Here is a 26,110-nt window from a genome sequence, read left to right as displayed (position 1 = left end):
AAACTTCTCAAGAGGGTGCAGAAGAAAGTATCTCTAAGTCAAATATGCTAAATTGCTAAAAGGAAAGTAGTATTTTTAAAAAAAAAAAAACATCAAGTGTAATACAAAACTAATCCTTATAATGTACATGTTCTGTTGTTGAGATGGAATATGAAAGCTAGCAGAAGCCTCTAAGCAAGAGATACAAGAGGAAGAGCTCATGGCCACACAATTGGTGAAGCTTCGGGTTGCCTTTGGCAAAACTGCAAAGAGCTCTGTTTTTTTTTTTTTTTTTTTTTGAACATCACAACTTACATAACACAGGGCAATTAATGAAGCGCTTGTGGGATCTCTTTTGGGTTATAATGAGAAGCACCCTCCACACCAGGCCCTCCCAAAGGTTGGCACCAAATTAACAGCATTTTGTCCAATTAAATTATAGCCTGAGCGACACAATTACCGAGAGAGACCGCTATCAAAAATGAAAGGAGAAAGATTTGCCAGTAAAAGCAAGCTCATCAAATGTCTCAATTCATACTGACCTCCTTCTCACCCTTAAATTTGGTTGTGTTTATTAATAGCCAAAGAAGTCACATCCGTGAAGATTGTTCCGCTTCAGAGAATCGATGAGTCATGCAGCTGTCCATTCACAAAATGAATTTTCCAATGATGAAGAGATGCATTAGTGGTAAGAAACAGGAAAAGTGCACGTGTACATGTACAGACAAGAAAATTGTGTGTGTGTGTGTGTCCTATTCAGGGGGGCATGACTTAGTAGGAAAACCAAAAATAGAATCAGTAAATTGTGCTAAGGAGGGGCTGGATGCTACCTTGGTTCATAATCCCGGCTCCTAATTTGACACAAGCACCATTACGCAGCAGTTATTAAATCCGAAGTGAAGCTACCCAGACTCAGACATCGGTTACATGACACGGTTAAAAATAAAAAGCGGCAAAAATCATTATGGTTCTTCAGATAGTTCTTACTCCACAACAACAGGCTTTAAGTGGCAGACTGTCAAGGCCAGCAAGCTCTTATCTGCTGGCCTAGACAATATCAGAAGCACTAAACCTTCATTTATTGTAATATATTCTATAATGTAATGCTTTTTCCATGAAATTGTATTAATTTAGTATCATATGGTGCTTGCATATATATAAGCAATGGATCACCATTTCTTTGGCTGGCCAAGTGACCTTGAAGAAACATCATTAACATTAAAAGCCACGCCGATAATAGACAACAAGTGACGGTGATTATTTTTCTCACTCTCTCCTGCAAGTGCAAACAACTAGCACGGTATTAGCGAGGCTGACAAACACAACCCCTCCATCTTTGTTAGTGCCGTTCTATCAGGACTGGCTAACATGGTGGTAAGGTGGAGAGTAGTTGAGTGACACACCATTAACAGTCTTTTTTTTCCCCCCTAGCTGGATTTATCATTGTAAAGGCAATGCAGCACTTTGTTTTGCAAGCAGGCTATTAAGGGTATGTAAATGATAGGGAAAGCTGGAAGGACTGTAAACAAGACATTACTGGCATTGCCACTTTGTATTGCTGGGATAAGAAAAATAGCAAAAAGCTCAATACACAAAGAATATATGAGAGAGAGAGATGGGAGAAGTCAGATTACAACGACCAAATTGCATCAGTACAAGAAGACTGTGACATGTTGTTGTTATTATTATTATTATTATTATTATTATTATTATTATTATTATTATTATTATTATTATTATTATTTTATCTCCACTACATTAAGGGTTGTTTGCAGATGAGAGCAAATGTGTAACACTTAAGCACAGACCACATTATTGACATATCAAGAATGTGGATGATGCTTTTTTTTTTTTTTTTAACCAGGGAGATGCTGGGGGTGGGGTGTCCAGTCAATACGACTGCAGTTAGAGGAAAGGCAGAATTGGATGCCTGGAAAGCAAGGGGTGGATATTCAGAAGTGCGGGCAAACGAGCGGCTTATAAAAAATGATAAGCAAATGAAGATATAACTTTTACAAAAGTAACGCAAACTAAAGTTATAGAGAAAATGTCCTTTCTTTTTGTTCTTTGCTAATTACTCGAATACACAGGTGTCAAACTCAAGGCCCGGGGGGGCAGATACGGCCCGCCACATCATTTTATGTGCCCCGCGAAGACAAATTGGGCATCAAATTCGTGTGTCATCACTAGAATTGCAAATTGTTTTCACTTTCAATAATATCTTGTTTTTAAAAATATTTGACCAGTTTTTACTCGTCTGATTTGAAAATGAGTTATTTGTCAGTTTGTTTTGTAGCTTTTACTGTATATAATATGAGGTGCTCATACATTTACTTGGGTTGCCAGTCATAATGGCCCTCCGAAAGAAGCTATGACTACAATGCGGCCTGCGAAAAAAAATGAGTTTGACACCCCTGCTCTAATACATGAGCGTTTGGGTTTCATTTTAAATATATTTATTTTGGTTTACTGCACAGCTGTTCACCACAAGATGGAAGGTTGGTAAAAATCCTCTGGGAATTGTGGTCCTTTTACCGTGTGTCGCCTTCAAGCAATATAATCGAGTGGCAGCCAATGAACAAGCGCCACCAGATGACACACGTTTGATGTATTTGTTATGTCTGTCCTGAATTTGTCACTTAACTCAGTCTGAACTATGCTGGGTAACAAATGCTCTCCTTTTTTAGTTCGTGTATAAAAAAAAGTTTTACATTTTCACCCAAATAAGCCACAAGCACTTTTCATCTACTTTTTCTATCTATCTATTCTTCACCCATCCAAATTGATTATGAGTGACAGGTAACTGGTGGAAGTTGGGGTGTGGGAATTTGGATTTAGTAGTTTCTTCTCAATGAAGCGGAGCACTGAGAACCAAACCCAACCAAACCAAACCAAACCAAACCAAACCAAAACAAAACAAAATGAAATAAAACAAAACAAAACAAAACAAAACAAAACAAAACAAAACAAAACAAAACAAAACAAAACAAAACAAAACCATCTCTCAAGTATCTGTTCAGACAAAAAAAGAGCAGCCATTTTTTTTTAAAATAATTGTGAGCATTTAGTTGACAGCAGATATTTTACAGTTTCTCATCAGAATTTTGGCTTCAGCAAAACTGACAATGACTTTCATTACATTCTGTTATTTGACACAGCTCTATTCCATTTTGTTTGATTAAAAAAAAGTAGTACAATGTGGGAGCACACGTTATAGTACATTCTGTTGGCATAGATGTTTTGAAAATGAAAAGTTGGATGTGGATGAGATGTGGAGGGAAGAAAGATGGCGCTGAAACGACAAAACGAATGCAACAATACAGCTAATTAACTTCCCATGGCCTTAAAATCTTTCTGCCTCAGCCAATTTAGCAAACTTTCATGAAGTGCACAGAAAAAAAATCTTTTTTCCGGAAGCACACTGATGCTCAGCTCAAAGGTTCCTTTTGTTCCAGTGTGCTTTATTAGAGCACAGACTTCAGTGGGCATGTGGAGCCAACTAATTGGAGACATAGGAAAGATATAGTTTGTGATTGATCGGGCTTTCAACTATTGCCTACTCTTAATAGAATTGTGCCGTCATTGGCTATGCAAGTGCTTTCTTTCAATTGCACGCATTCAAAGGTAGAAATTACAAACAGGCTCAAATGCAGATTGCGGCGAATGGAACAGTTTAAATTACTGATCACCAAATGCCTATATCATCATTCAATGTCAAACGTATACTAATATCCACACAATAATTATCCAGGAATACTCTGGATTATTATGCCATTCTCCTCATTCTGTGGGATTACATTCACAGTCTTTAAATTCCTGAGCCCAATATTATTTTTACAGTAAAAATACACTCAACATTTCCTTTCATTTTAATGTTACTAATTTATTGATAATGTATTTTGTAATAGGTTTACTTCTTTTTTTTACTTTTATGTGTTTCAGTCATATGTGAATATGATTATTTATTGTGCGTGTATATAGAGCTACAGTAAATCTACAGTATATGCCATTGCAGTTTTACTTTGGGAATATATTTTGAGCAACACTGAACTTTCATTAACAGTATTCCAGCATTTTCGATTACCATCAGTTCATATTTCATACGACTGTTCATCCATTAGCTCACATAGTAAACACCTTTGCAATTCATAGTTATATAATAACCGTCCATAAAATATCACTCCATCTTAGAGTGACGATATACACACATCTTCGTTCGTACAAGCAAAGAAAGGAAGTTGTTACTGCAAAACTGTTCGTCTGCAGCATTTTCATAGTCCAAAGGAATTCCTCAAAATAGTTGGCATTACTTGAGTCCTTGAATGTAAGTCAGTTTTTTGTTGTAACATTTTCAGTGAATATTCTTGCATTATTATTGTTAAGTAAATATGTCACAGCTGAAGACAGTTCTTAGAATGATAGCTCTCGCTGCTATAAATACAGTTCTTCTTTGTGGAATTTTATGAGAAAGTCCTTGCTTTGAATGCCAATGATCTTATTACATTTGGATCGGCCCATTGCTCCACATCACTGTGGCGGCTATTAACTGTGAGTTACGGATATACTTTGGGCTACATTTTGTCTGCTGAGACTGAAGTACGAGCTCAGAGAGTGAGGGATACATATGTGATTTCTGCACTGTTGTATTCATATCTCCCGCTCCACAGTTCTACACTTGCACTCCTCTGTACTGATTTTTTCTTTAGGGTCCTTTTCTGCCACCGGTACCAAAGAAAAGCTTCCTCGTACGAAGACCGATCCAGACTATCCGTGGGGTTTTCCTTCACAAGCTCCCCATGCTCTTGTGAAGACGTCGTGGACTCAAGAGACTCTTCTATTTTCTCATATGGCTTCATGCTTTCCTGGATTAATGATATTACTTCAATGTCCTCCGGATCATGTGAAGATGGATCAATATCACATAATGAAGGATCTGGTGATGGACTTGTGGGTTCAAAATCCATTTCTAATGAGGTATCAGGGGATAGTGAACTTGGGGGTGATATTGTGACAGTGATTTGTGGTAGTTGGGTTGTCTGTAAGACCGACACGCTACCAAGCCGACAAGAATTTGAGCAACACTCAGGAGCTGGTATAAAACAGACATCATCTGTTGACAATGATGAATCCAAGGGGCATATTGTGGCAGACTCTGCAGTTTCACAGCAATCTGATTGGTCGAAAGGATTGTCCAGGTCCAAAGTAGATGGAGTGTCAATACTTAGATCAAATGGCTCTGGTTCAGGGTCCATGAACACTGAATCAAGATCATCTTGGTCTAGAGAAGTCAACATGACCAGGTCAAAGTGAACCAGATCGGCATGATATATTGGAGTGCGATCAAGAGGTTCGGGAAGGGGTGGCCACTCTGAGTCCTCCATATCTGGTTCAGTGTTGGGTTGAGTTTGTGCAGAACTAGGTGGAAAATCTGAATCCAGGTGCATTTGCTCTGAGAAAGGACTTTCCGGAAGGGGCACGATGGGGTCAGGGTTTGGATCGCTGTCGGTTGGACTCTCTGGAGAATCTATGTCGAAGTACTCTGTTACCACAATGGAAGGACATTGCTCTACATTAGATAATGCAGAAGTATCTTGATCAGTTGTGGGTACATCATGAATTAAATACTGGCTTTCGTCAATTATGTCGGACGTTGATGCCATACACAAGTCTATATCTTTTGATTCCAATTCCTTTAGGTCTGTTCCTTTTGACTCTTCTAATTCCGTATTTGTTAGCGACACTGGAGATGGTTCTGGTTCCTCTTCAGCAAAATGATACGGGAACTCAGAATCTGATGTGATGTCGTTCTCATGATCCTCGGGCGGAGACACGGTAACTACAGGGACTGGATATGGCAAGCGGATATTTTCACTCTCAATGAAGTCCAATTCTGTGGATTTCGATTCAACTTGATGAGATGGTTTAGGATCCGAGTCATTTGAAGGGTTGTCACTGCTTTGCTGTGGAGTAATTCCCATGGCTTGGTCAACTGTAACCAAATCTTGTAGCCTCTCACGGGACATTTCTCCAAGCTGCACCGTACCATCAGAGGTGAGTGCCTCTTTCATCACAGGATCACACGAAGCCCCGGCATCCTGGTCAGGTAGATGTTCCAGCTCTGCTGATAGGCCTACATTAGGCAATTCCAAAGGCCTAGTTTTGTCTGCTTTAGCAGAGAATGGTATAATTGGATCCAATGAAAGTGGTATGGCACTTTCGACATACATTGACTGCGGACGTGCAAGAATGCTTGGATCCATGGAGAGCTGCTTTGGTAGTTTTTTTCGTGCCCCTTTCTTCTTCTCCTTCTCTTCTGGGCAATTAACGGCGGCATCTGCAGTGCTTTGCCGCACCAATGCTTTGCTTCTGGCCTGAGTCCCCACAGAAACTTTAGATACATGCTTTGTTTTCTCCTTAGCTCCTGCGGTGCTTTGATTTGCTCCAGGGGTTCCAAATCCTTCAGCACCCAGTCCTGCATGGGCACCTGTCATTGCCTGTGCTGCACCCCCTTCACTCAAATCCACTCCTGCAGGCATTTTACAACTTTGGGGAGACCATGTGTTGTAATGCTTCGTGAACGTGTTGAAATTACTGTTGAAAGCACGAAGCTCTTTACAGAGGTCCCTTCTGAGTTCAGCTAACTCTACACGCATGGCAGAGACCTCTTCCTTCCATTGCATGCTGATAGCTGCAGCCAATGTTGCCGATTCTTTAATACTGGCCTGAATGGCTTTTGGTGAAGGCCTTTCTGCTCCAGTAGGTCTTGGAGATCTGAAGAGGATCGGAGAGACAGGTGGTCCAGACAGAGGTTTGGCTGTAGCCACCATGTTATCTTGTTGGTAAGACCTGTCTCTTCTGATGGGGCAGCCTAGATCATCATGTGCCAAAGGGGCTTTATCTGCTGTCACATCCTCATGTGCTCTGGCTTGTTTGGGTAAACAAGAGTCTTCCTGCACATAATTTCTGTCTGCAAGACAAATGTAAATATGTATTTGTAATATGGCCACAGGTGTGAGCAACTGGAGAGAATGTGCTTTTTATTGCCACAGAGCAGTAACATCAAGTCATGCACTAATTGCCATGAGTCAAAACAAGATTACAGCATAAATCTACACTACAAATATTGCTATTTCGACAATTTGCTCATATCTAGCCTAAATATTGCATTCATGTTTGTAATACCATGATACATTACTAAAGTGTTTCCTTAATATTGATTAAGCACTCCCATTTTGACTCATTTGATGCTTTACACTGCCTTCTCAACATTAAAAATTTAGCATGCATTCTTAGCATCTTTTCAATGCACAAAGGAGAACCTCTTAACCTTCAGAACAAAGAAAATATTCATCATAGAAGGGATGTTTAAAAAAAAAAATGCATGCTGTTCTGCTATCGGGTAAGATCCAGAAATATGAACTTTGTGCAATGAAAAGAGGCAAAGATGAGCACAGCTTCCAAACCTTCTCCCACCAATCAGGTAGTATAGTATGAACCCTATTGAAAATGTGATGTCCACTCTGACCATTCCAAAATCTAATTGCCTCTTGTCTAAAATAAATTCCATCAATAGCCAAGTTTTGTCTATTAAAAAAAAAGTTAACAGAGAAAGCAGTGTAATCAAGCACCAATAGGGATGAAGTATTAATAATAAGCACATCTCCAGATGGACACACCTCTAACCCTCCCTATGTTAATCCAAATGTTGTTGCGTGGCGAGGGGGTGGAATCCATTTGGACTTCTTTCCTGCGTGCCTTCTCTTCTCTTCTTCCCCCCCACCCCTAGTCTTCATCTTTGCTTGGACGTATCATTTCCTTGGAGAATCCATTAATTGGGAGAAATCATGAAACCACCAGCAGCTTCCAATTTATAATCACCCCTTTGTATGAGAAATAAATGGAGGTGTCAGCTGATTAGGTTTAGATTTATTGTAACAAGATTTGATACATAAGGGGTGATTAAACATTGTGATTGTTTCAAAATGTGTACATTCAACTGTTATTGATCTAATTTGCATAATAGTCAGATGATACTGAAGCAACCTAGGGGCAAGGAAATCCCAGAATATATCCTGTGACATTTACAGATTTCCAGAGCATTGTAAACTGGGTTTACACATTCACCATACTTGTGCCCAATTTACAGTAAAAGTCAGAACATTCACCTTGCGGCATAAAAGAAAAAGTCAGACATCAAATGAAGTGGAGAAAGCCTGTCGCCTGATTTTTCTCACTTGAGATTTTCAATAGGGTTCATAGCTTTACTCTCTGATGCATCCGATGGACGGGCAGATGACTCAATGCATCCAAAATACAAGAGGATGAACTTGCACAGCTCAAAAAGTTGGAAGTATGAAAGTCTTACATCCATCCAAAACAATGGAAACATTGAATAAATCATGCAAAGATTCCACACCTGACAATATCACCGTTTTATGCTCGCCATTATCCCAAGTTCATAGCAAAAATAAGCTGTTGTGTCAGATGAAAATAATATATATGAGCTTTTACCTGTGGTAGATCTGATGGTGGATGTGACAGTGGAGGCCATGGGAGGGATGCACTCATCATCTTGAGAGTAGCCGGCTTGGATGGCTCGCAGGTAGCTGTGGCTCCGTGTTCGAAAACAGCCGGGTAAGTCCAATGCATCCATGGCCTGTGATTCCACCTCGCTGAACACAGACTCACAGACTGATTCAAATTGGCCATTTATTTCAGTTTCGCTGACCTGCGAAGAGTAAAAGCCATCAGAAAGGACGAAAACACATACGGAAGAGAAATTTGAAGGCGAACCTGGCTCACTTGGCTCACGCAGCTGGCCTGGCTGAGAGTGCTGACCGCCCGCATGTAGCTCTGGTTCCTGGAGCGAAACTTGGGGGAGTTGTAGTGTGCAGCGGGGTCCAGGGCAATGCTTGGGTGCATGGCTGTTTGCAAGTGGTAGCTCTGACTAAAGATAGAGAAAAATAGACCACTCAGGATTTTAAAATTGAACAGCAACTTTATTGGCTGGCGGCGACAGGGGATACTAACAAGCGCAAAGCACCGGGTTTCCCCCAAAGCAACCTGAACTTGAGAAGAAAGCTGTCAATGAGCTTTCTTCCTCAAAAACCAACACACCTTTTGTGTAGCAGTGTCCTAAAGAAGGTGATTGGATTTATGTTGTGCTGACACATCAAATCAATGTGTGCAAATGAGGGGAGCTAGTTAGTGAGCAAGCACTTCAGGGACAACCCCGTTATCCACCGCATCAATTAAATATGCCAACCAAGCAGAGAAGCAGAGTTCTGTTCTGGACTATGTGCCAGGGAAGGAATATTCCAAATTAATGTAAGAAAAAGAAGGTCGGTAAATAACCCTAAGTGACTTCAGGAAAACAAAACGGGCCAGAGGTCTTTCTGGCATCCAGCATGGATGAGTTAGAACCCTTCCATGGAGATAAGTGCTTGACAATAAATGAAAGTCTGTGATACATCATGTCAGGCTGGAGAATTCCTCTACTCTATGTTGGCAAAGCCATTGAAAATAAAGGCATCAAGATATTAATGAGGCAAAAGCTATTGAAGGAAATCTTCAAAATGCCTGATCATTTATAGATCAATTATTTTTTGTGTGTGCCCCAATTCCATTTCCAAACAAAGAGAAAACTTAATGGACCGTGTTTGACTTCAGAGGTTATTTTTTTCCCGTCTGTTTTTTAATCACTGCATGAGAAGGACGCCAAGTGATCTCTTATTGACCTTTCATTGATGTAAATATCGAATTGTCAGCAACGGCAGCGAGTCAGCCACCTCTGACATCTGACCACTGCAACGCGGCAGCGATGAAGAGCTAACTGGAGACACTGATCGCGTATTCACCTTAAGTCTGCAGCAAAATTGGTGATGTAGTTACGCATGTCACTGTTGATTTTATCCAGGCGATAAGAGCTGTGGGCAGAGAGGAAAACACAGTTACAGGGTCCTCACAAGTGGGAGTTGGATGGAGGTGACTCCACTGGGCATTAGCCTGCTGGAAGTGGTTCTGTACAGAAATTGGGGTGAGCTCAATGTTTGCTTGCGAGTTTTCACCAAAGTGCTGCAAACATTAGGGTGACAGAACATGACCAGCATGGATTCTGTGTGATGAATAAAAAAAGGGACAATGTTGCAGTAACATTAAATTGCCATCCAATCTAGAGGATGATGAACATACTGTAAGTGGGAAACACCAAAAAAAATGTCCACGAGATGACAACACAGCTCACCACAAATATCTCTAGCGACAATCGTGAGTCTCCTCCCCCAAACCAGAAGTGTGAAAAGTAACATGATGCATAGGGCAACCAGATGGTCGATGATTAATACGTAGAAGAAAGTGTAGTCGCAGAGGAAGAACAGAACAAGTAACTTATCTAGCTTATTGATGACTACATTGCAAACTCTTTGCCTAACCAAAGGCGGTGCTAGAGGGGGAGCCTCGAGGGCACTGCCCCCCGACCCCAGAAATCTGCTCTGATCAAAAGGAAGGAAAACTTCTTAATGGGGATGGAATAATGGTTTATTAAAACAATAATCTAATGTTCCCTCCTGGCTGTTCTATCTACTAAGCAGGCCTGTTCTTTATGAGTGAAACAAACAAAGACGCGATCCAGTCAATCACCAGGGCCTCAAAAAGAACTTGAAAGCGAAAATAATGGAAGGTGACACAACCTGACAGCTTGTTCTTGACTCACACACATGCTTTGCGTCAGCTGTCAAATTTGAGTGTGACCTCTCTGAATGCCTCCATAGAGCATCAAATTGTCGCAAGTGCAGGGGAAATCCAACTCAGACCATTTGTCTCGACTGCGGTCTAATTCCCTCCCAACTAGCCCGCCCAGTGAACCATAAGAAATAGCTCTCATGCTCTTGCCAGGTGCACGGGCAGTGTTTGTTGCGAATCATTATGTATATAGCTTTCTAGATTCAAAACACATTTGCCTGTAGGAATGTAACGAGAATATTCCACTCTCAATGAAGTCATAAACACAACTAGTTCGAAAGAAGTGATTGTATGTTCGCCGTGATGATGAAGAGGATGAGTGGTATTGAAAATGAATGGACGGATTGCTTAGCCACAATACAACTATATCGAGCAGGCCTTCTTAAGTACCTTCTTAATATTTAAAGAATTGTTATGGCTTATACCTTCACAAATCCTAATTGAATTTCCTTCACATCTTTCCTGGAAATCAATCGACGACGATTACAGTGCTTTCTATTACGAAGAAAGTACGTGTCCCTTTCAACAACTTGACATATATGAGGCCGCTGTGCTGAGGCATGTTTCCACAGCTTCCAAAAGTGGCCCAGACTATCCATTTTGAATGGCTGTAAACGCTATGATGAATGATTCCAAATGATTCAACAGCAGGGAGGGCAATCAGCTGCAGTTATTGCACTCCAAGGCCTCTCTGAATAATGACTGGCTCAGTGCATAGACACAGACTGTGCTGGGCTGTGCTGAAAAGAAGCTATTGACCAGCATGGATCGGGCTGTGAGGCCCGACTCGGAATCCACTGATTGCAGCTGCAGTACTATTGAGTCGAGAGGAGCAGCTTTGTTATTGAATTCATTTCAAACACCGGGAGTGGCCCCAAGGGTGTCATTACCGAGGAGTTCTTGAAGAACGCCTGTCATTTTGGGGGATTCGGTATTAATATGCTTGCTCTGTGAACTCTCTGAAATCTGTGCAGCTCTGATGATAAAGTTAAAAGTAAGATGTAAAATGGTCTGGTAATACTGTATTAGTTTTTTTTTTTGCTTCCACTCACCATGATGGCATCACAGGATGGATAAACCACCCAGTCAATGCCGGAAAAAAGCTCATTTGAATAAAACATTTTCAGTGGCACAATAAAGTTTTCATAAGTGTCTTGGGCTCACTTGCTGAACGTTTATTATTATTATTTTTTTTATGATTGAGGTACAACAGCTGGAAAAGCGCTGTCACCTTGGGTTTTATAGTGGTAGCAGGGACATGTAGACATTTTTTTGCTCAGAATACCCAAATGACTAGTTGACTGTGTTAGGGAAGAGAAGGTCAGCAATAAAGTGCGGTGTTTAAGCAAACAAGACCCAGAAGGACAGTGCTAGTATCTTGAAATCAATAGTTAATTTGCTGTAAAAATTTCAACTTTACAGTGATAGAGAATTACAAGTACAGTGTACCTCCGCATAATTGCGGTTAAAATTACCGTATTTTACGGACTATAAGGCGCACCGGACTATAAAGCGCACCTTCAATGAATGGCCCATTTTAAAACTTTGTCCTTATATAAAGCGCACCGGATTATAAGGCGCACCATTAATGCATCATGTCAGATTTTTAATCCAAATCAAATCATTCTCCATTTTATCTTTTTTATTTCAACTTCAGACGCAACAAATTACTTTATAATCACAAAATAATGATCTATAGTCTTTTTGATTCATGATTCATAGTCTTCAGTGGGCCACTTATGATTGATTTCATGACACAATACTTCTGGCCAGTTTAAATTTAGGAATTTGTTCCATATATAAGGCGCACCGGACTATAAGGCGCTATGTCGAATTTTGAGAAAATTTTAGGTTTTTAGGTGCGCCTTATAGTCCGGAAAATATGGTAGTCACATTTTTGAGGGCCTAATCATTTTTGTATGCACGTAAAATCTGAAAAATTTGATACAGTATTTTAAGATTGTCATCCATGATTACCTAAAAAAAAGCTCTGTAGCGCCTCCTACTGAGGTTTAACAAAGTTCTTTCCAATACATTTTAACTTGGGCTATGAAAACTGGGGTAATAACCTGAAACATATGTACCAAAAAAGCTGGTGGCCATATCCTAATGATATCCAACAGAAAAAAAAAAGATTGGATGTCAAAATGAGGCCAAATAACTGAAGCAAAGTGAAGATATTAGTGACATCATGCAAGCAGAGGTAGAGGCAAACTCTACAGGAGTTGCATGTGATGTACCTCTGAGAGTCCAACAGCTCTCTGGGTCTGATGATGGCCTTTATGAGGGCATCTGGTCGCACTGATTTCTGGGGTGATGTCTTGGGGCTTGAATCCGACTCGCCACTCTCTTCATCCCCCATGGCTTTGACGTAGCTGCTGCTGCGCATGCGACGACAAGGGATCTCGTCGTCCTTTTCGCCTCCGGGATATCCTCCCCACTCATCCTGTGGAACCTAGAGATAAGGACCAACAACATTTTGGGCATTTAATGATGGCCCTAATATGAGCAAAGCCCTCGGTCAAGTAAAGTTGATCTAAAAAGTCTGCACACCCATTTTCAAATGTCAGGTTGAGTGAAATTAAATTAAAATTGAAATGAAAAAAAACCAGCCAAAGATATATAATTTCAAAATATTTTCCATCATTATTGTGACCTATAAACTGTATAGCTCAAATCAATTATTTTCTACCCTTATTTTTTTACGAGAGGAATTAAAAACATCTTAGATAATATGGTTCACACACTCACTTATAACTGGGAATGTACAGTAGCTGTGTTCAGAATGTCTCATAAATCCAAAAGGTAAATTGCTCATGAACATAATTTTAATTTTTCTATTATATGTTTTGAAAGCAGTTCTTTGAAAAATTTACTTCTGCTTGTTTGTTAATGAATATGTTATATGATCAAATCACACTTTATGTCCCCCCCCGTCTTTCCTTTCCTTTCTTTGATCCATTGTTTATTCCTTGATTTAATTTCTTTAAAGGAAAAATAGTAATGGTTTCCGTTGGGTCACCATTCGTTCAATTCTATTGCTGATTGACTATCTCAGCAAATCCCTCATGCCCCTCACAAAGATTGGGTTCTGTCATTACTTCCACCACTGGTCAAATGTGCCTGCATACTCCCGTTGCAATCAAGAGAGGGAAGCCTGGCTGATACTGACATTGCAAAAATGAAGTTGCATGGGGACAAAGGCATGTAAAACCCTCTTAAAATCAGAAAGTGAAAGTTTCACTGGAGAGAAAATCCTTATCTCAACTGAACTTGCTCCATTTCTTATCCTCACTTTAAAAGGATTTTAAGTGTTCAGCAAAAGATGCAAGTAAAAAGGGGGAACACATCACATGCAAATGTTAATAAAAAAAACAGACCTACTGTTCACAATATATGTGTCAGAATAGATATTTTCTAACGCATACTACACTTCAAAAATACTCCCACAAACGTGGACTGTGATTAAAAAAAAAGCCACAAATTGTCAGGGTGCTCAGTGACACTGAGTAGATTATATTAGATTAGTTTATATATTATTATTTGTGATGTGTTAATCACACACATATTAAAAAACCCACACTGGAACACACTTTGTGATACAAGTAATTTATCTCTTTGCCCAGGACGGCAAGGGACAGGCTACAAAACTGAGTCAAAGGGTTAATGAAGTCTTGGAGGGCTTCGCTATTTTTAGATGTTTAATTAATGAACGGAACGCCAGAGGTGAGGCACAAGTTGCGGTGAAATTTTTTAATTTTTGGATCGTCTGATAAACTGCAAAGATTCTCAGGTCCCTGGTGAGATAAAAAAAACAGGCAAGGAAGTGACTATCCTCACCCAAGATGTGAGCAAAGACACAGTTCTCACGGGACAGCATGCGAGTGTAAGCACACGCTGATGGTGTCAACAGAATGTGCAATTTAGGTCAGATGATCAATCGCTGATGATCAATGATTCTGAAAATTAAAAAAAATTTGCAGCCTTGAAGAATTCTAGCCCCTAAAATGGCCACAAGTGCATTTTTCGTTTCGGACCAAAATACTTCAATACTCCAAATGAGGATGTTTTGTTGATGCATTTTAATAATTCCATAATTTACTTATTCTTTGATGGAATCATATTTTGTGCAATTACAAAGCCTAATTTATTTTTCTTATTGAGGTTAAGGACACAGCCATGAAAGCAATGGCACATTATAACGACACCAAATGTGAAATAATCATTGAATCCTATCAAAGTAATTTAAAAATATGAGGAGAAGACTCGGTACGTGCATTAGACTCCGGTGTATTACTTGCAATTGTTTCCTTTGAAGCCCGGCGAGAGCATGCGTGTGTATTTGTGCACGCTTGTGCGCTGTATGTATAATGAAGCTTGTTAGGGATCGGCCAATGTTCCGACATCAGCAGTGCATTCCATTGATTAACCCTGCAGGCTTTACCCTTACGCATCACCTCTCTCACAAAAAAAAAGTCACTACCATTAAATTAAAAGTAGTGGCACAGAGCGAGAGATGTAGAAATAGATGAGCACAGAGGCGAGCAAAGATAAGGAGTGCTCTAAAATGGTCAGTCATTGGCAATCCCAACAATGGACTTTTATTTTCCATCACGCAAAATTGCAAGGAGAGATTGCGTGTGTTGGAGCAGGTGCTGTGTTCCGTTTCTACTTTTAGTTCTTTCTTGGATCATCATAGGGAAGCAAGAATGACAGTGACAACACCTGGCGGAGGTCTTACTCCAAATAAAGTATGCTTACGTGCACAAGGAACACAACTCTCATATGAAATCATGTAGTATAAAACTAAAAAAAAAAACTAAAAAACTCAGAGTTCTTCTTATTTATTAGCCGACGCTGACAAAAATTGTATTAATTCTTTCCTTTACATCCGTCTATGACTGACTCTTGTCGCATGTCAAGTTGTCCGGGTTGCGTGACACTTAAATTAAATTACCGTATTTTCTGGACTATAAGGCGCACCGGACTATAAGGCACACCTTCAATGAATGGCCCATTTTAAAACTTTGTCCCTATATGAGGCGCACCGGACTATAAGGCGCACCATTAATGCATCATGTCAGATTTTTAATCCAAATCAAATCATTCTCCATTTTATCTTTTTATTTCAACTTCAGACGCACTGTCGGCTTTTGAGAAATTTTTTGGGTTTTTAGGTGTGCCTTGTGGTCCGTAAAATACGGTAAATTAAATCAAATTAAAAAACATGCATTTACAAAGCTTCAGACTAATAATGCTTGTGGTAAATCAGTATCCTTGACTCCCTAAAGCATGAGCTGACATTCACTCGAAATGGCAACAGTTTTGTCAGAACTCGGCAACATGTCCTCATTAAACAAAAAGTAAAGGACGGTGCCGAATGCTTGATGGAAGGTTACCGCTCTTTTTCCATCAGGATTCATTACTGCTGATCAACCTAATGCTATGTAATTTGTTCTTTGACGGCAGTGCACGCCTACATGTTGATTTGATTCTCACTCTCCTATTTCCCGTCAGACTAGATCTTAACGAAGAAGTGGTTGGGGACAGCTATCTTAGAATAACACAAATCGACTCGACTGTGTTAAGGGGGCGCACTGTTAATGTAGTGTTCTTTCTGTCTCTCAAGCGTAACCTTTGGCACCTCAACTTTCCACTTAATTGCGCCTTTAAATCCCTTTGAAACATCCTTTGAGCAAAAATGTCACTGTGTGATCCACTTTTGAATTTGCATAGTGAGAGAAAAATCGACTTTTATTGACTGCGAGTGCAGCGCAATATTGAGAAAATCTTTGGGACACATCTCACCATCTAATGAGCAATCTTGAAATGGTTGTTTTAAAGTTAATTTTAAGACTTGTGTCAAACATCTTGTACAAAGTAAAAAAAAAAAAAAAAACGTGGAAGCTGTACAAGTTGCAAAGGGGAGCCAACTATCATATTTACAAAATGTTTGTTTCTATTAACAGATTTGAGAAGATCCAAAGAGCCATGATACATCTTGGAGCTTGAAATACCACCAGATGGGTCAACTGGCAGCGGCAGATTGATGTGTTTAGGCTACTCAGTGCTTTCATTAGGCACACGTGAATAAATGGAAAGTATGTGTGTGAGTGTGTGTGGGGAAAGGCTAACTGGGGCTAATTTGTGAAATGACTTGGCCACAGACAAAGAGTGATAGCGAACGTCTGGCCTGATTCTGCAACATTTGTCATTTCAGAGAAAGATCAGCGTCTATGAATCTATCATTGTCTAACCCAATGACCATTTAATCGATCTATCATACGAACCCTCGCGCACACCGAGCGCCTACTTCATGCTCACCACGAGTTATTCATATATTTCTGTCCTCTCTGTAATACTTTTCGAACAATTCCAAAGTTGTTATTTCCTCTGACATCAAGCAAGGACGCAAACAAGGTGACTCAAACATCATCAAACCATCCGGCGTGTGATGAATGCTGCACGTCCACACACTCAGTCTCACAGACAGACAATAAGGGCGGATAGTCCCCTGGACTCTTTTTTGGTTGTCCCAGTGATGAAAAGATGTGGCTGATTTTAATTCAGCGACCGCAGTAAAAATAAAATATCAATGTGATTCATTGTTATGTTAGTGGATACACAAAAAAATAATCATTTTGCATAGTACTATACCTTTTTATGCTGTCTATGGCTTTTCTTACTCGTTCGAACTCGATTCTAACATCGATTCATAATTTGGAAAACTTTTGGGAAAGTCTTTTTTTTTTTAAACACAACTAACTGGCTGTCATGATTTTAACAAGATTTTGAGTTATAGCATCCATTAGACAGGCAGCCAATGAGTTGGCTAATTCCATCTGAGCTGTCACTGGTGAGGTTTGTGAATGGGCTTGAGGACCAAAATGATTCCTTTCCTCACACAAACTGTCTCAGGAGGCTCTTGTAATTTACTTGATTGTATCTCCAACCACCTCTCCTTCACTTCCGTGCACGTCCATGTATCTTGGGGAACACATTGATTTTCCTGCAAGGGGGAAGACGTGTCACCCCCGTATGGATTGGATTGATAACGCGGGGCTAAATATAGCCCTGCGGCAGGATGCAGGAGAAGAAGCTATTTTTAGAGATGTTTATGGTGCTGCAAGTCAGACACTAGCTAAAGTGAGTGGACAAATAGGGGGGGGGAGGGGGAAGATTCACTGCAGAAAATGCCACTTGACTTGATGGAAATACTGTCTGGCTATATCCAAAACGGTCCTCAAAAGATTTTATGTTGAGACAAGCTTAAAGTGAGTGTTGTTTTGGCTCCACTGAGCAATTTGATAAGATGTATTGGCTTTCTGTTTACAACACACTCAAATCCATACAACACACTCTCTATGTCTCCCCCAATATGCTGACATCGTCATTTTATTTGGGCTGCAGGCGGAATGTACATGAAGCTGTCAGATATCATATTGCTGTAAATTACAAAGATGTGAACTCGTATTGATTCTTCTAAAACAGCCATCACATGGTTGTAATTTTTTTTTAGAGGGGGGCAGAATTTTATTATTATTGTTGACATTTTATGAGGTCTGGTCATTCATCTGTGGTCCCTTCTCAAGGTTTCTTCTATGTTTCCCCCCATACGGGGATTTGAGTTTTTCCTTTCCAGGTTTAGATCAGGGGATGTTGATAAAATTGATCAAGTGAAGCCGTTTTACTCTTTTTTTTTTTTTGGGGACTAAGGGCTATACAAAATTGTCTTGTACTTGCAAACTTCCATCAAAACTTAAAGAAATGGATATTGTTAATGACAATTAAAAAACTCCAACTATCACCCTATGATAGACGAGCACGATCTTAATGTGGTGTGAATAAATAGATGCATGACAGACTTTCTCTCTGAAGCTAAGCAGAGGTACATTTGCAAACAAATGGGAGACATTAAGTAAATTCTACAGAAAAAAGTATTTCAAAGACTTTCTAGGACAGGGGTGCCAAACTAAATTTTTCCGCGGGCCGCATTGTAGTCATAGCTTTCGGAGGGCCATTATGACTGTCAACCCAAATAAATGTATGAGCACCTCGAAATTATATACAGTAAAAGCTACAAAACAAACTGACAAATAACTCGTTTTCAAATCAGACGAGTAAAAACTGGTCAAATATTTTAAGAAAAAAGTTATTATTAAAAGTGAAGACAATTTGCAATTCTAGTAATGACACGAATTTGATGCACAATTTGTCTTCGCGGGCCACATAAAATGATGTGGCGGGCCATATCTGGCCCCCGGGCTTTGAGTTTGATACCTGTGCGCTAGGACATAAAAGGAGACGGCTCAAGAATTTGATTGCAGATATTCTGACAAGTGACACTCACCTGAAGATAGTGACACGGCCTGAGGTTGGACTTGAGGTCTGTTGGCGTCATGGGTTTCTCCAAATTAAGCGAGGACTTCCTGTAGGCCTCCTTGGCTTGGCTGACTGTTAACGTGGACCAGGAGCTCCTCTTCATGAACTTGCCTTCCGGTGTCATGCTCTCACACGCCGAGCACTTGACGTCGTTGTTACTTTTGGAAGTCTTTAGCGACAGGTCTCCGGTTAAGTGGCTGTGCATGGAATCAGGGTAGCATTGACTGATTTGGTCCACAGGGTGTCGCGACATAACACTCAGCGGTCGGTATGTGCTGTCACTGTCCAAATTGTCGTCGGAACTCCACCAACCTCCGGAACGCTGCCTCCCGCTCCCGTCACCTTTGCGATCTTTGCTCTTGCTGCGCTTGCTGTGTTTGTGGTGGCCTTGGTGGTGGTGGTGATGGTGCGAGCCCTCCCGATGCGAATCGTTTTTGGTACCGTTCATCTTGGAGGAACCTTCCAGAGAGTGTGACTTGGTGAAAAGCTTCTGCACCGAGTGAACGAGGTGACGGATCCTCCCGGGACTTTCATTGCGCTGTTCTGTGGTCGTTGTTGTGGTGGATGTGCGTTGGTACTGCAATGTGTGGAAGCCATCTCGGTGAAGCGGCATCTGCTTCTCAAATTGGTCCAGTAGATTGGCTGGGATTCGGTTCATTTTGCCGCTGCCGCCGTACGAGGAAGAGCAACCGTCATCCCTGCCGCCAGAGGTTTTGCCTCCGCTTTCCCGCGACGCGCTTCCGTAATGCATACGTGGAAAAGTGCTACATGCGACAGAGTGATCGGTGGGCGCCATGGACACCGGCATCACCATGTACTCCGAATGAATGGAACTCCTCGGGGAGAAGCGATGGCGACCTTCAAGGGGACAGCTCTCGGTGGGGCTGAGGAGGTAGGACGGGGGCCGTGAATGATGCTCCAGGGAATGGTCAACATCTCCAAAGCCACATGTGTGGGCTGAGGTGGGAGAGGTGAGCTGGAGGTGGGCGGGACGGCCACCGGAGAGACCCTTCATGTTTTTGCGTGGAGGGGAGTAGCTTTCCTCATCGAAGTACGGCGAGGTTGACCATGAATACTGATGGTCTGAAAATGAGTGGGAGAGAAAGAATATTAAAAGAGATCAGAATTTAAACTATGGATTAGCGTATACCACAGGTGTCAAACTCAAGGCCCGGGGGCCAGATACGGCCCGCCACATCATTTTATGTGGCCCGCGAAGACAAATTGTGCATCAAATTCGTGTGTCATTACTAGAATTGCAAATTGTCTTCACTTTTAATATCTTTTTTTTAATATTTGACCAGTATTTACTCGTCTGATTTGAAAACAAGTTATTTGTCAGTTTGTTTTGTAGCTTTTACTGTATAATATGAGGTGCTCATGCATTTATTTGGGTCATAATGGCCCTCCGAAAGAAGCTATGACTACAATGCGGCCTGTGAAAAAAATGAGTTTGACACCCCTGGCGTATACTGATAATAAAATCAGACCCAATTATACATTTAAGAAATTGATGAGAGGTACATGTCATAACTTGATCAAAAGAAGGCAAACAAACATTACTTTTCAAATGACATGACTCACAAAAGAGTTTGTCCACTTTCACCATAAAGCAATCATTCCCATTGAAGTCCCTAAAAACATTTTCCACAATGTCATTCGGAGAGTTTCCCTCCTGCTTTGATGTGTTAAGGCATACGGCTAAAAAGACAATCAATGAAAAACACAAATAAAAACAAAACAGCCGGCGACAGATTGAATGGAGCCTGCATTGTCATTTATTCAATTCAAGGTGAAATAATAGCCCATCAGTGTGCGGTTCTGCTGTGATCAATCAAAGCCCAGAAGAGAGTGTGAGAGATGTACAAAAATCCTGGCCAAACTACTCGTGAATTGAATGTGACTTAAATTTAACTCTCAAACTGGTCTCACAGTATTAGTGGAATCATTAATATTTTAGTACTATTGATATTTTTGATGGTCATACCTTGAATACATAACTTTCCTCAAATTATTTTTTTCTCCATTTAATAAATAATTTATAGAAGTTTTTAGATTGAATGTTGAGTCTACAAACTTCCTGTATACTAAACATGATAGGAAATAAAAGCCTAAAAATATAATTGTGTTGTCTATATTCATCATTGGCCTCATTGCATCGTGACAAAGGGTGGTTGTTGATTTTTATCTTTCAAAGTGGATCAAATTTATTCCACTCAAACTTCTTTTTAATGAGGGCTAAGATCTCAACCCCTGAGGTGCAGCCGTGCTCCGCAGTTGCTGTCGTTCTCCATCTGTTGAGATGAAAACAAATTCTCGTTGTTTACCAGGCTTACAGGAGGAAATCCACTTGGCAGGCTGATGTAAAATTAATCTGGGCTACTCTATGCATGTAAGAGGGCTACGAGGGGGGGTGGGGGGGGGGTGGGTTTGAAACATTTTCCCTCAGGAAGTTGCTTTTGTACACGTGGCATAAAAATACTTATTACTAAATACTAGATGTTCTACAGCAGCTGGGGTACATCAGGTGAACCTGTTAAACTGGAGTTGACTTGCGAGTAATTGCCTCTGAAGGATGATGGTGGATTATTGATGGAGTTGATACTCCATTCGTTTGCACCAACTTCCGTCACTGCCTTACTTCCTCTGACTGTGGACTCTTCCATATACACCAGAGAGCTGCACTGAATATATTATCTCCAGGCAGAGTTTTGCCATTTCTAAGGATTAAACCACAGATGACAGGCTAATCTGTTCCACCCCATTCTTTATTACCCAGTTTCTCTGCAGAATGTTGCAGTTTGAAAGGAAGGAAAGAGGGAGGAAAAAAGAGGATGTATTATTCGCAAAATCATGCAAAACATTTTGAGAATACTATAACTCAGTTTATACAAGATTAGTCTCTCTGTGACAATAGCTTTGCCAACCCTGTGAAAAGTATGCGGGCAAGGAGGGAGGCTTGTTTCTTTTAATGTTAGGTTGTTTTTAATCGTTATGTCAAAGACCTGACAGAAAGAGTTTGAAATCAGTAAGAGTTGGATTCATATAACATAAATTAGAATTTGATAAATATCATATTAATGATCACCTAGTTAAAGTATATCAATGGAAACTGTGTCGTCAATAATGTGTCGAATAATCGATTGGCAACTTTAAAGCAGCATGAGAGTATGCAAAGACCCGATAAGTCATCCTGTATTTTTTAAAGAGGTGTTTGTAGTTTTGTTATAAGATGAGATTTCGTATGAGAGATTGTTTAGGAATGCGAGCCTATTTAAAAAAGGCTGTCTAATTTTGGCCTGGAATGGACCGGCCGTTCGGGAGTTTGCCCAAACTTCCCAATGACCACCTGGTACACACATAAAGATTTTTCAAAGCTTATTGATCTGTTATAGATAGAGGCCTATTTTTGGGTTATATCAATCACAACAGTAACTTCTGCCCTACCAGCATTCTAGTAGCATCTCTTCCAGATGCCCGCAGTAAACTCAGACTCGTATTTTCTGAGCAAAGCAAATCAATAGAGAGGCTTTCTTATCAATCTCCTCAAAGGTTAAATGTTCTCTCCTCAGATTTTTGGCCTTTGTCTAGGTATCCATAGGAAAGAGAATTGTGTCTACAACCCTCAGGGCAAATCAGCAACGGCCTGAGTCATTAGATTTGAGAAGAAGCCAAGGGAAAAAAAAGTGTCAAAGCTGCAATCTGTCAACTGGGAAAGCCTTGTAATGGTCACCATAGCTTTTTGATCAAAATAAGGCAGCGGCTTATGGCTTTGGCACATAGCCCGCTTACTTGTCCATCGAAGTGACAGCACAGCATGATTCATGCATACATTTCAAATGTGACGACAGTGGGCTGAAAATGAAGCCGCAGCACTGCAGTTGTAACTGCAAGCGTTTCATTCAGCACAATAACTGAGAGCAAGTTACTGCTGTGTGCCTCCATGGAAACTGTCTTCAGGATAAAAACCAGATAAGAAAACTTTTATTAATGAGTGCTGATACAGCATGCTTTAAATTACACCTGGTAAATGTTTGAAAAAACTGAATGAATATTATGTAAGCCGTCGTCACGTATGTGGGTCATTCAGTAGGCAACGTGCTATTCCTTTAGAATATAAAAGTTTGTAACTTATTTTCTAAATCTTGATTCAATTAAAATAAAACAATCAAATCATTAGAATGGTTGTTAAGATTTTATTTTATCAACCAATTTCAATTATTATTATAGTAGAATGGTATTTTCAGAACCAGGGACAGAGATAAAGGGTGTCAGCATCAATGAGCAAATGCATTCACATAACCATAAAATCTGACTCTGGGAGTAATCAGACAATTTTAACAATTGGATCTGAGGCGTAAGTTAGCATGCCCAGTTTTAGCATTGCACAAGATGCAGCTGCGTTGTCTCCTCTAAGTTAAGATATAATAATAAATAATACTGGATTTTTATTTGGGCATGCTTTTCAAGACCCTCAAGGACAATGTACATTAAAAAAAGTTAATTAGAACTGAATGGTGTTTCAGAGCTGGGGAACAGAGTGGTTTAAGGAACCGCTGTCCGTGGTGCTGTCCATGGTGCTGGATTTTTATTTGGACATGCCTTTCAAGACCCTCAAGGACAATGTACATTGAAAAAATTAATTAGAACTGAATGGCGTTTCAGAGCTGGGGAACAGAGTGCTTTAAGAAACCGCTGTCCATGGTGCTGAAATGGCCTGGCGGAACGGTCAGGTGAAATGAGGAAAATGTGAAGCTTTAATCTTGCAGACAAAGTTACAAAAACCTTGACTTATTTCAACAAAGAGAATGTTTTGTTTTTCTGTTAACAAAAAGATAACTACAAACAGTCCATTCTCATGAATATGCAACAATGACATCAAAGTTAGGCTACTTTCAATTTGATATTTCAACACAAATAAGCCTTTATATTACCTTATAAATATGAAACAGTGACATCAAATATTTCCAGTACAGAAATATCATTCATTATTCACTTTGTCGATGGATGTGCATCCTTTGCACGTTCCAGTGTAGCCTCAGGCGCTACCCGTTTATTTTACCACACCTCATGCACCTGGGGTGTTGTACAGATGCGAGACATGGAGGAGGACACCCTGCTCACACCTCGATACTAAAACCTCTGCTGCATGGAGGTTTGTCATGCAAGAAGAAATAGATGGATTAAGAGGCCATTCGAAATGAGGCTCAAGGTTTGTTAACAACACGTAAATACAGTATCAAGGGACAATTATCAAGGAACACATACGTGGATGGTCTCCATGGAGGATGTTGAATAACACTCATTTAATGGTTGAGCAAACTTCCATGTGCCATCCAAAGGCCTGTCGACTCTATTCTATCAGCACAGTACTATGATGGAGCTATTAGGCTGCCCTCAAAAACATGAATGGTAATTTTACATAACAGTTTTACCAACAGGGTTGTGAGCCACCGCATTTACTTCAGAGAGATGATTGTGACCTGATAAGTAGAAGCTGCTGAATGCTTGAATACTTATCACCAGCCCGTTAATGATGAAGCATGTTATCGGTGCTGTGCTCAGCACTCTTCATAGCTTTCAGTCTCCCTGGCAATCAAAAATGGGAACAAAGCGGGAGATGTCAGAAAGGAATTTGATTTGTCAGAGTCCGCGTTCTTTTGTTCCTCCGGGAAAGACAACACTTGAGGCTTTTGTGCTATTTGACATTCGGGTTGCTCTTTTGTGTAATACATTAAGAAATAATTTAAAAAGTGCAAATTCTATTATATTTTGTCATATTCTTTTTTTTAATGGTGAAAACAATTGCTATTTTTTTTAAATTACATCACTGTTATCCACAACTCCACAACATTTGAGGCTTTTATGCTATTTGACATTCTGGTTGCTCTTTTGTGTGATACGTTAACAAATAATTTAAAAAGTGAAAATTCTATTACATTTTATCATATTCTATTTTTTAATGGTGAAAAAAAATTAAATTTTTTAAAAAATTACATCACTGTTATCCACAACTCTGATTTGTTTTTTTTTTTGTTATTAAAAAAAAAATCTTTGCACTGCTCACAGCTTCTTCATTTTTTGCATACACATTGACATGTACGTCTTTATCACAGCATCTACTACAAAAAAAAATAAAAAATAAAAAATTAGAACACTGAGGTGATTTATAGGAGTGCAGACATTGGCGCTTCAGGTTCTCATTCAAGCAACAGCTGTGTGTGGTACATTATGCCTCTCACCCTAAGGCTAATTTCCACTGCATGTTTATCTGCCTAATTCCAATTCAGAGTCTATATGCGTCTATTTACATGCATATCCAAATATCACCAGAGACGTTAAAACAATCCGCCCACCAAATTGCATGTAAATTACTCCACAGGCATCAGCACCAACAACACATAGTAAGTACACAATAAGTGAGTCGCTCGCATGAATTGTTTGGCACACTTTTTCCGCTCGATGCCCTTTCGGACATAACCCCCCTATTATTTCTCCTGGGCTTAGGACAGCCAGTGTTGCGTATTAAGGCACTGACAAGTAATGAAACCTGCGAAATATAGCAGCACGTACCACAACACTACCAGTGGAAGTAAACGACAATAAACCAATGATACAAATAATAAAAGTTACATACCACCGATTGACTGAGTCATTCTCATTATGCTGCCATGAAGCATATCCTCTTAGCCTGTATCAGTTGGGAAAGACTCCAGCCTCTGCCATGACCTTGAAAAGGATAATTGGTATAAAAACTTACGATCACATGGAAGCAATGCTATAAAACTGTTTGAGGGACACCGCAATCTCCAACCGAATCCCCTAAAAGCTTAAAATTACAATCACAACAGGCATATAAATGTAGATAGAATCCAACAAGGCCCCTTGTACATCGCTCATACCAAGTGAGGTACAACATCGCACGTGTGCATGCTGGACTCATAAATCTATTGCAGCTGTAGTCATAAATTTAGAAACACAAGAAAACCCTGCGTGAATGTGAGAGAAG

At 40.1% G+C, this 26,110-nt stretch overlaps 1 protein-coding gene across 8 annotated transcripts in view; it reads right to left on the bottom strand.

Moving 5' to 3' along the window:
• Positions 1 to 26,110, bottom strand: part of dlgap2a (discs, large (Drosophila) homolog-associated protein 2a) — a 95,749-nt gene that overhangs the window by 11,882 nt on the left and 57,757 nt on the right. For 3 of the 8 annotated variants that reach the window (XM_049739744.2, XM_049739749.2, XM_049739748.2), the window contains 6 exons: positions 19,070 to 20,184; positions 12,960 to 13,174; positions 9,837 to 9,905; positions 8,773 to 8,926; positions 8,491 to 8,707; positions 82 to 6,946 (listed from right to left, as the gene is read on the bottom strand). In XM_049739744.2, coding sequence (XP_049595701.1) covers positions 4,584 to 6,946; positions 8,491 to 8,707; positions 8,773 to 8,926; positions 9,837 to 9,905; positions 12,960 to 13,174; positions 19,070 to 20,184 — 4,133 coding nt within the window. In that variant the 3' untranslated portion in view covers positions 82 to 4,583. Of the gene's footprint in view, positions 1 to 81; positions 6,947 to 8,490; positions 8,708 to 8,772; positions 8,927 to 9,836; positions 9,906 to 12,959; positions 13,175 to 19,069; positions 20,185 to 26,110 lie in introns of those variants that run through there. The other 5 variants (XM_049739745.2, XM_049739750.2, XM_049739746.2 and 2 more) reach the window with 5 other exon arrangements.

This window comes from Syngnathus scovelli, chromosome 14 (genome assembly GCF_024217435.2).
Source record: "Syngnathus scovelli strain Florida chromosome 14, RoL_Ssco_1.2, whole genome shotgun sequence".
Classification (NCBI taxonomy): Eukaryota; Metazoa; Chordata; class Actinopteri; order Syngnathiformes; family Syngnathidae; genus Syngnathus; species Syngnathus scovelli.
The sequence above is the reverse complement of the archived record's forward strand: the minus strand, read 5'-3'. Positions and strand labels throughout refer to the sequence as shown.